Below are 11498 nucleotides of genomic sequence, written 5' to 3'. Positions count from 1 at the left end.
AATGACTCTGCCGTTTATCTTTTTCTCGGAAAGCGCAAATTTTCCGCAGTTTCTGCTCGTACTTGACCCGATGCATGCGATTGATTAACTGCAAACGCTTAGATTTGCGGCAAAGAGAAATCGCGATCTTGTTGAGAAATTACCGAAGTTTTTTCGAAATTGCACGAATCACCGTAAAGTGTAAATATCGTTTCGACGAAAGACGCGCGCGTATATACGCGGGTGATTGAAAATGTATATATGTAACTCGACTTTAAGTTACAAAGTTACTCGCAGATATATTTCTACATGTTCGTTCTTTTGAGAATCAAAGGTTTAGCGATATATTCATCACGCGAATTATACGTATCAGGCTCCGCAAATGCTCCGTAATTACAGAAAGACGATAACAAACTGGCGTGTCTGAAAATCGGAACTTCGCTCCGCATTATAATTATTGAACTTGACGCGTCCGCCCCGGCTGAGATAAACGGACTATTAATCCGAACTGGTAGCACGATCAGTTAATAACATCGAAGACTGATACAAGCGCGAAATGAAAAAAAACACTCGCTTCAAAATAAAGATAAAAGCGAGAAAAACTGCGTGTCTGAAATTGTATCCAGATGTCGTTGGACGTATTATTATATTATTGCACTTTAAATATTCGTCTAGACTGAACATGCCGCGGAAGTATTTTAATTAACGAATGTTAATCATCCACGTGTCAATCATCCGTAATCTACGTGTCGATGATGCGCAGATCGTTTATTTATTTTTTTTATTTTTTTATAATTCAAAATGATGTCGAACGACAACAAGGTAGCCGATAATTTTGATCACTTTGGAGTACGCAGATTACGTGCAAAAGTATAGATATTAACAGTCCGCCTCGCGGTGGACTACTGTTATTTACGCGTAGATCGTCGACACCGGTATTAAGGCAGGCCAGTGGTAGCATGACGACGAGCTAATAATACGGAAGACTTAAACGGAGATAGAGAGAGAGAGAGAGAGAGAGAGAGAGAGGGAGAGGCTTCTCCTAAAAATGTATACATCAGGCAAGTAAACCCGTCCGACGTGCTCTTTCGTACAGGTCGTATGTGCGGGCAAGGCAAGACATACGGGCAGGCAAGACGATACGTACTCTCGTCGAAGGTGCCGTGGCAAGTAGCACGGCAAAGCCACGGACGGCATTACGTATCGCCGGTAGTGGCACACTGGCGCGACAGTACGGTGCAAAAGACGGAGTCCGTCAAGAGAGGAAGAGAAGACGAGTAATAGAAAGAGACGGAATGGAAGCGAGAACAAGGAAGATAAAAAGAGAGAGATACGCACACCGAGAGTGATATAGGTAGAGCGCAACACACTCGAATAGACGAAGGCCGACCGAAGAGAGAGAGAGAAAGAGAGAGAGAAAGAGAAAGAGAGAGAGAGAGAGGGCGATAAAGACCGTAGATACCGTACGTCCACGTAGCAGCGCGCACATGTACGTTGGAGGAGCAAAGCGGTGGGCACATACCCTTCTAAGCACAAGCCTAACACACCCGTGTGGAAGCCCCTTCGGCCGATGAGCGCTGGGCGCCCCTTGGCCCCTCGCTCTACGTTGTACTATACCGCCCCTCCCCTCTGCTCTCGCCCTCATCGTCCGGAAAGGTCCCTGCCGCCCGTTTCCTCACCCCTACCCCGCGCTGCCGGATGCCCGACAGCGGCCCCTTACGCCCCTTTGAATCCCTCTCCCCCGCTTTCCCCCTGCTCGCCGAGTTACTCGTCCAGCGGCTCCCTCGATGTTCTGACGGTGACAGACCCTACCTTACCGCCGCCGCTACCGCACCGAACCGAGTGGAGAGGGTCGAGGGTCGAGGGGGGAACCGACGAGGGCGTCGGGAACGAGAGAAGCAGAAACGAGAGGAAGCGAGACGGGCAAGAGAGATGGAAAGAGAACGGTCACAGCACGAACGGGGGGATACGAGGGACCGAGGGGGCTTGACGCGCTCGAAGAGGGCCGCTGGGGAGTGAGAGCGGTGCGGGTCGTCGAAGGACTAGGGCGAGGGGATTCTGCGGGAGAGCGGGAGGGACCGTCGGAAGGTGGGTAGAGGCGCGAGAGGAGAGAGGGTGACGGCGAGTGAGAGAGTGGGGTATGGGTGAAGCGCGGTAGAAAGGTATGAGGCTCTCCGCTGTGTGGTGCTGGGGTGAGGCAGAGAGGACACCAGAGAGGGGTGCGGAGAGCCATAAAGGCGGCGGCGCAGAGCTGCGAGGAGAGGGGAGGAGGTCGTCGTCGCGTCGCCACTCGTGTCAGTTCGCTGAGAGCGCTCGTGATGTGAGGACGTTCTATGAAGCCGTTAGCGAGCGCGAAGCTCTCTCACTTTTCGCTGTAAACGAGACTGAGAACGAGCGTGTACGCAGCCAGCAATTGCACGCACAGCCCATTTTCCTGATTGACGATTACTCGGGAAGCAGACGCGGGAGCAGTGACACGGCGAGTGTGCTCTCGCTTGATTTTTTTCGATCGAGCGTCACTCGACACTCAGGCGCCAGTTTACACGCGGTTATAACGTGGAGAATCGAAGGTGTGAGTTTGTTTCACATTGTCGTGAGACATCATCAATTCGATTCGGAGGATTTTTTTTTTTTTATCTTCAACGGAATTGGAGAAGAAAGAAGTACTCAATGAAAGTGTTTACGCGGTACGCGATTCAAGGATCCGACGAGCCAGCTGATCGCAATACCGTTTCACCGGCTTGATAAGAACTTTGTGAGGCTACCTTGTGCGTGTTTATCGCGTTACAAAACGACGGTACAAAGGAGGAAGAAAGACAAGAACAAAACTGAAACGAGAGTTTTTTCGACAAAGACAGAAGATAATGTGTGTACGTGCGTTTTAGAAGAAATACAAAATAAAAGAACAACAATTTTTTCGATTTGCTGTTGAGATATTTTCTCGATTGTTGTTGCGCGCGGAAGATTGTTTTAATTTCGCGCGGGCATCAACACCTGCTGCAGCGGTATAACTGCGTTGAGGGTTTTATCGCGGAACTTTCGTGGCGCCGTCGTGTGCCGCGCGCGTGTGTGTGTATGTGTGTGTGTATATATATGTACGCGGGGTGAGAGCTTAAAGTTCGCGAGAGCGCAAGGTGGGACAGAGTGCGACCGCGCGCGCGCGTGCGGCATAAAGTAGAGAGACAAAGAGAGGGACAGAAACACGATACCTCGAGAAAGTTTACTTGTGCCGGTCGCTCCGGAGAACACCTCGTTTTCTACATTCTGGAGTAAGATTTGTTCCACGCGCTAGACGAAGATTGTCATAGACAGAAGCGAAAAAAGAAACTACAGGAACAAGAAACAAGAGAAGCGCTTTATCGCTACGCCGTTGTCAATCCTACGTTTTTCCTTCTTCCTTTCCCCTCCCTCGCGCTTTTGTGTCCCTTGTGATCGTCACCGTACGGATGATCGCAGGCCGCCTATGACTCGTCAGTAAAAGCGAAAAAAAGAAAAGAAGATCGAAGGACGTAGAGACAGTAGTAGAGACCGAGGCAAACAGCGAGGTAGAGCGAGTCAGATATTTTCCCGCTTCGAGAAGGGGGGCAGAGAGAGCACCCCGACGAACTGAATATGTCTGCCAAGCGAAAGGCCACTGCCGTCATGCAGCACCACAAGGTGAGTACGCGCAGCGCGCACACATACACACAAATACACACATACATACATACATGCATTCATATATACATATACATATATATACTTAACTCATGTCTTCATCGCCACGTGATATATCAGTACTTTTTCTCGATGCTACTTCGAGACGAGACCCAAACTAACCTGCCAGATTTGAAAAAAAAAAAAAAAAAAAAAAAGTTTATTCAAGCTTCCTAGTTGAGAGGAACTTCAAATTCTCAATGTAATGAATGTTGTGTATAGGACAGGTACAAGGTCAGCATTTTCCGACACTATAAGAGCGAGAAAGGGTCGCCTCTCAAGTAGCGAAAAAATTCTTTTAGTTTTGCTACGTTAACCTTGGCGATGTTTGACGTGTTCTTACAAAAGCGCGGTTCTACCTGCAAAACCCCGACGTGACGATGAATTTTTCCAGCGAAAGCATGGAGAGAAAAAAAAAACAAGCTCCGGAGAACGGCGCGCTCTCTCCGTTACGGAACTCGTTACTGCGCGCGCGGAACCTAATTTTTTTCGGTACGCGGGAAGATAAACTGCGGAAAAGTTTTAATTGAAAGAGTTGTGTAAATCCCGCGCGGCAGCGGCGGCGGCGGCGGCGGCAACGGCGGCGGCAGCGACGACATGATGAGGTGCGGCGAAGTGCGCCGCGCGAGTTCGAAAAATTGTTCCCGTGCTCTGTTCATGCATCGTGCGGAACATCATCGTAACGCGCGCTAAATTACTCGCAATGCGTTATCTAATTATATGTTTGCGCGCTGGATATAAACACACTCAAAAGACGAGCTTTCGTCAAAATATAATTCAAGATAAGTTTTTTTTTTACATGTTTTTTTTATATGTGATTTTTTTTTATCCGCTTATGTTCGTTGCGCATGCTGTAATTAGTAATAATAAATAACAATAAAATAAATAGTACAAGTAATAATAATAAATAATAAAAATAAATAATGATAATAATAATTATTATTATAGATAAATGCACATAATTACAGATAAAAAAATTTTTACAACTTTTGCTCAGATATTTATAAAAATATTTGTTATTCAAATAATATAAAAACGTATAAAACTTAATAACAATAATTATAAACATATCTTGTTATTCAAATATATTTTTGTTATTGCGGAACGTCACACGTAAACTTAAAGTTGTAAACAAAATTGTTGCAACATGAATAATAATAAATCTTTTTCCTCTATAATCTTCAAATTTAATTCATTCATTAATATCATTTTGTACAAAATTGTATCAATGTAATTATTATATTTTATATATTTTAATATGCACGTTGACGCTCGCTGAAAAAGGTCAAAAGCGATTATTTCTTACGTGTTTGTCTTTCTCGATATATACATCATAAATAAGTTCTAACTTCTTTTTGAAATCCATCGGTATATCGACAAACGATCATCGCATGAACCTTGATGACATATCCGGCGCGAATCGCGCAATCCGCACGTCAATGACGAACTCGCTTGGATTGTACTTATCTCCTGACTTTTTCTCCTCGGTCGCAGCAAACGCGCCAGATTATACCTACGTATCTATACGCGAAAGATAATCCCCGGATGGTGTGTGTTAATGTGTGTGTTCGCGGCGATCTTAGCGCTCTCGATTTATGCACGTGCTCATCGTCCACGTCAACTAACTATCGTTTGATGTTATTCGATTTTCATCTTATTGTCTCGATAATTGCGTAAAAAAAAAACTCATTTTTCTTCGTACAAAATCTCTTTTGTGGTCTTTAACAATCTATTTCGATAAGCTCGTGATAAAATAAAAAAAAAAAAAAATATCGGAGTGATAAAATAATTTTGAAACGTAAAGTATCGTGTAAAAAAAATAGTGAAATCTAATACGATATAGAATAGATTACAAGTAAGATCGAGGAAAGTCGATAAAAGAGATATTTTTATATTGAATTTAATACGTTATCTTTCTTTTTCTTTTTCTCTCTCTCTTGCAAATATGTTATATAGTTTATCTCTGTGGAGCAAGTTTATTAACACACACATACACGCAAGAAGAAGCAATACTGCGCTCTCGCAATTAAATTCAACTTGGCAAAAGCGGGCAATAATACAAAGGAATCGAAGTGTTAAAAAATCCAAAACATTTGCGTCATCCTTCCTAGCTGTTAATCTTCGTTCGTATCGCGAGTTTGATTAAAAAAAACGGCCGCGTTTATCGGCCGATAAAGGTAAAATCGGCGCAAAAAGGGACCGAAGCGATCGTCGGTGAAACGAATTACAACGGTGCTGCGTCTCTTAACAATTTTTCGAATATCCATCTATGCGATTTTCAGCGCGATAATATAACAGCCGTCGAAACGCGATTCCCCGCGACGAGCCGATCCGATAAAAATGCGACCGCGTATCGAACATACCTCGTTAATTTATCGATCGACGTGTCCGGCGCAAAGTAAATTGCTCCCGATGACACCGTCCGAATTACATCCCCTTTTCTCACGTTGTCGCTCTCTCTATTTTCATTCTCATTATTTACGCACGCGCATTCAGTGTATTCAACAGTCACGTCATGTTTGCGCTGAACGCTACTCTCTCGTGTCTGACAAATATATATAGACTGTCAAAGAAATCGATAAGTAAATAACATAAAAAATAGATTTAAAGATCTAAACGATCTAGTGAGAATACGATGGTGTTCTATGGATCTCTCTATGCACAATCTCCACTTACATGTACGATTATTATTGATCCTTGAACATCGCATCATCGCCGTCTCATTAAGTTCCCCTCAATGTGGATAACGTCGAAAACAGGTGAATGAGAAAGAGGAATGCAACACAGACTAACGGCATTATGTCGAAGAGCGAAAGCAATGTGTAAATATACTAACGGCTACCTTTCCGACGAGGTAGAGAGCGATCAGATCAGAATTGAACTGCGAAAGTCAAGTCGAAGTTGAGGTAGGTTCGGGACGCCTATATACGTCCTTCTTCTCTTTTCTCTCTTTCTCTGTTCCGCTTGTTGGTCCTGTTCGTCTCTCTTTTCCCCTTCTTCTTTCAATGCGGTCGTCCGCTCTACCGGATTTCTCCCTCTATCTCACGTATTCCGCGCGCTCTCTGTTTCTCTTTAACGTTTCTCTCGCTTTCTCTCTATCTCTCTCACGCTCTCTCATTCTCTCTCATTCTCTTCACCGTACGCAGCTCTCGCTCTTTCGCGGTCCAACAGGTTATATTTTTCCAGAGCGGCAGCTCTTCCTCCCTTTTCTCCATCCTCTTCTCTCCGTTTTTTCCCTCTTCTGCCTTTCGGTCTTTATTCTACCACTCGACCCGGTACGCAGACGTTCTCTTTCTATCGTGACACATGTTTCCGTTTCGTCGTCGTCGTCGTCGTCGTCGTCACCGTCGTTGCCGACGTCGCCGACGTCGCATCTTCACGCGCGTTCGCATGATGATAAAACCTTTCTCTCCTCGAGGCCAACTTATCGGCGAATTTAACCGTGTCCGGATGTTTTCGAACTCAATCTTGTGAGCTTAAAAATTTCGCATGATGTAACTCGTCGTTCAATATTTTTTCCTTCTATCTGATAGCAGCGAGGCATAAGACAAAAATATAATAACGAAGTGCGAAATATTGATGCGTACCTATATTCGAAGTTGTGAAAAAAAAAAACATTAACCTTGTGGAAAGGAAATTGATGTTTATCTGTTATTTATATTTTTTCATGTTTCTAGATTATACACTTGAGTGACGAGTAAACAGTGATGATTAATAGACGCACCTTTCGCGTATTAATATTTTCGGGAAATTCATAACAACTCCGTAAAGCAGTTCTCCTCCCCAGTTGGCCGAAGGAGAGCTTCCGGTGAGCGAGGATAATTAACGCCGTAATTAAAGCTCGCATTGCTTGTATTTATTTTTCATTCTATTAAATTGCGACAAATGATTTAAGCGGCGTAGGGCCGCGCATACAGCAAACACGACTTACGAAGCAAAAGTAAATATTGTATCGCAAAAGTGCCGGAGAGAGGAGGAGGCATTAATTCGTTAAAAGCATTCCGGCGACAAGTATTTTCGCTTTTTTTCCTCTTTTTTTTAATCAGTATAAGTGCATCCTTCGTCCCTCGTGCGCTAATCTAGCTCGACCATTTCCACGCTCGCGGCCACTACTGCATGAAACACCACACGAGCCACACCGCAATAATCACGTTATAATTCGCATCGAATAGCGGCTATTCAATTAAATGCTTCTTGGACCGGACCTCGTGTACATTATCGAACAAAATCGAAGATCGTTCAATCCTCATTATTCATATGTTATATCCACACCGTGCGCTCTCTCTTCGTATTACGTGACTCCCGAACATTGATCAATTCTCTTTTGGGAAGAGCAAAGAGGAAGAAAAGAAAAACAGAAAAATTTACCATCTAATAATAGACGATACATTTACACATCTCTGGAAAGCAAACTAACGAACAGTTCACGATAAAATACATTAATAAACTAAAACTATCTGTCGCAAAATTAATGTTCAACAATTCATATTAGATATATTATTCCAAGCATCTGGTATAGATTTTCGCGAATTAAATATGATTCGAATCATAATTTGTGTAATTTACACCTTACAAATATTTCGCTTGTACATCCAGACCCTTTATTTGCCATATTATTATTTCTCTCGTTGATAGTTTATTCAAAATAATTAATATATTTCTTTATATGAATGTTTAAGTAAGTTAATTTTACTTTTTGTGACTTTTTTTTGCAAAAATAATCGGATGTGATTAATAGTGATATTTGATTACAAATACACACGTGAAAGAGATAACACGTATGCTCTTCCCGAATTGAATCTTCGAGGTGGAAGCCACGTGCACAGTCCTGCGCGAGGGAGCGTTAATGAGGCGTGCAATTCTCTCGTTAAGGGACTAAATTACGGGACGTGCCGAGGCCAGAAAGGCCTGAGGGCCCGGCGACGCTACATAAGGCGCTTTCGTGCGTAACGGTAAATGTTGGCGCTCGAAACAGGACGTTCCCTCCTCCCCGGATGTTTCACGCTCGATGTTTCGCGTTCGATCCAGTGATACACACGTTTTCAATACACACGTCATCTTATCGATTTCCATCTTAAATACGATAAATTGTTCTTCCTTCAAAGCAAATTAATTTGTTTTATATTAATGAAATAACAACTCTTATTGTTTACAGTCAGTAATTGTATATCAATATATCGAAATAGAACGACAGTTATATTGCGCGTCTGTGACCTTTAAAACGGGTTTTTATGGTGTTCTAATGTAATTCGATGGCGCGCAGGGATTTGGGGAAGCTTGATGATGTCTCGGTGAAATTACTGTCGCCATATTGCAAAATAACATCATCGACGAATAATGACACCACAGAATACAAATTGTGTTTTCATATAATACACAATTATATCGCAATTACGGAACGTTATAATAAATCGTCATCGAAATCGCTGAAGGTAATTACCAATTACAAAGGTCGTTTAGAGGGTTTTGTGTTCTGTGGCTCGGTGTACATCCGGATGTATATACTCTTTTCACAATTAATTGACATCGACACAATCACAAGTAAAACACGCGGCAACTATATATTTACCACGAGTCTATATTTTATCGATCACGTTTTATTATCCATACAAAATTGGCAATATATGTATATCAATCTTACAATTCATATATCACAGTAAGTCAGGTGGTTTTATTAAATTTCTTTTTTTGTGAATATAGTATCCTTAATATATATATATATATATATATATATTTTTTTTTTTTTTTTTTTTTTTTTTACTATTTACTACTGTATTAAAATGAAAATGCAGTACGTCGAATGGCGCGTTCTGTTTAATCGCGGCAGCGTCATTATACCGCGTTTATGATGCAACGCGGAAGGCAGAATGGCGCCGCGCTTTTTGCATCGAGAACACGTCCTCGTTATGGTCGTTCCAGCACGATGCGCGTGTAGTCTCGCTGCGAACATCTCGATCGGAATTGGAAAGAAGCGGGTGGCGAGAAACAGGCCTCTGTGTCATGAGAGAGGTAGAGAGATGGAGGAGAGAGAGAAGGAAAGGAAAATAGGGTGAGGAAGGTTCGTCGAAGGGTATGCGCAAAGGAAATTCTTGTAACATTCCCACCGAAGGGCCAGGAGTATGGATTTCCCATAAGATCAGGTATGCTGGTGCCTGGAACCGACAATAAGAGTGCGCTGGTGCACAGTTCACTATGCTAAAGCTGGAAAGGTAGAGAGAAAGAAAGAGAGAGAACAAGTTTGTATAAGAGTGGGAGAGAGAAAGAGAAAGAAGATTGAACGTGATGGCAGAAAGGCGAGGAAAGAAAAAAAAAAGAGAACGGAGAACTGGCTCTTCTCTCACCCCGTTTTCAGCTACCCCACGGTAAGTTTGCCTCTCTGCGCTCTTCCTCCCCTCTTTCCCCCGTCGCTTTAAGGCCGTCTGCTTGCCGCCGGTGTAAAAGCTCTCGTTCCAAATATATCTGGAACAGGGTCCTTCGAATCCGCCGCAGCACGTTTCGCGCACGTTTTCCAAAACCCCTGTTACACGTTTACGAGAAATACGCGTTCGTTTCCATGCGAGTCTCCGCGTGAAAACCTACGAAATTTAACCTGAGTACAAAAACGGAAAAGGTATTTATAGAAGGTCAATGGTTTCTTTTGTCTTTTTTTTTATGCACATCTTTTCGGACACAAATTATATAAATAATTTTTACAAAATGATTTTTTTCATAAACATTTTATCTTTTTGAGTTACATATCATGTAAAAAATATCTAAGAATTATGTTCCTTTTAATATTTCTTTGCTCACTTATGTATCTGCTAGACCACGAAAAGGCACTATCCGTACCTGAACGTCGAGTGCACTATCACCCTTTTACAGGCGCGAGGCGTTACCCCGAAAATGGTGCGCGGTATGTTCCAAAAGTGCATTCTGCGATAATGCACTCGGCTCGGAACCACGCCCCCACGTCCTTCCTCTTCTACAGCCACGAAGGTTCCTCTCTGCGCTCACGTCCTGAGATCGCCATATACCCACCCTAGCACCGCCGCGCCGAGCGTGCTTTCTTTGTACGGTTATTTTTATCTTTTCCTTCGCGGAGAGCCAGGAGGAGAAGAACAGTCCGATATTACCGACCCCGAAACGGCGCATCGAGGGCGGGAGAAAGACAGAAAAAGAGAGAGAGAGAGAGAGAGAGAGAGAGAAAGAAAGAGAGAGAGAGAGAGAGAGAGAAAGAGAAAGAGAAAAAGAGATAGAGAGAGAAAGAGAGCGATGCCCAGGAAATATTTATGGGCACGCGGTCGATAAAATTACGGCGAATTTACACGCCCGATGGTCGGCTTTTGCCAAAAACTTTCATTCCCTTTAAACCACCGGATTTTATTACTCCCTGCGGATATCTGCAAAAGGACTCCGGTGGAAGCTCGTTGTATTGAGGATTATGGACTTAAGATGCTAGAGACTGTTCCATTGTAATTATACCGACGATCTTCAAGTAAAGTAGGACGTGTATTCCTTGCGATGTCAATGTCCCGCGGAGAATCATGAATAAAATTCATTAAAGTCTTTTCTCGAAACCAGCACTTTTCTCATCTAAACGTGTTAATTTATCAACTTTGTGACGTCTAATTCATTATCTTCGATTTTGCTTTGCATTTATACCTTCTTCAAGTAACGTAAAAATATACATATATATATTGTTTTTATTTTTTCCACACAAAAGGAAAAAATAGAATGTTTCTAGAAAAAAATATCTGCTACAAATTTATCGAGGAAATCTTAAATTAAATACGTACGTCGGCACAACTTTGATGTTAGGTATACGATTAATATCGCGGAAAGAC

General features: G+C 42.8%; 1 protein-coding gene across 3 annotated transcripts in view; it reads left to right on the top strand.

Annotated features, from left to right (window-relative positions):
- The first annotated feature begins 2274 nt into the window (after positions 1-2274).
- LOC109857440 (nucleolar protein 4-like) overlaps positions 2275-11498 on the top strand; it is a 64690-nt gene continuing 55466 nt past the window's right edge. For all 3 annotated transcript variants that reach the window (XM_020433750.1, XM_020433742.1, XM_020433758.1), the window contains exon 1: positions 2275-3636. In XM_020433750.1, coding sequence (XP_020289339.1) covers positions 3592-3636 — 45 coding nt within the window. In that variant the 5' untranslated portion in view covers positions 2275-3591. The remainder of the gene's footprint in view (positions 3637-11498) is intronic.

The sequence above is a fragment of the Pseudomyrmex gracilis genome, unplaced genomic scaffold (assembly GCF_002006095.1).
Source record: "Pseudomyrmex gracilis isolate BER0280 unplaced genomic scaffold, ASM200609v1 scaffold_5, whole genome shotgun sequence".
NCBI classification, from domain to species: domain Eukaryota; kingdom Metazoa; phylum Arthropoda; class Insecta; order Hymenoptera; family Formicidae; genus Pseudomyrmex; species Pseudomyrmex gracilis.
Note: the sequence above shows the minus strand (reverse complement) of the source record. Positions and strands in the feature narration are given on the sequence as shown.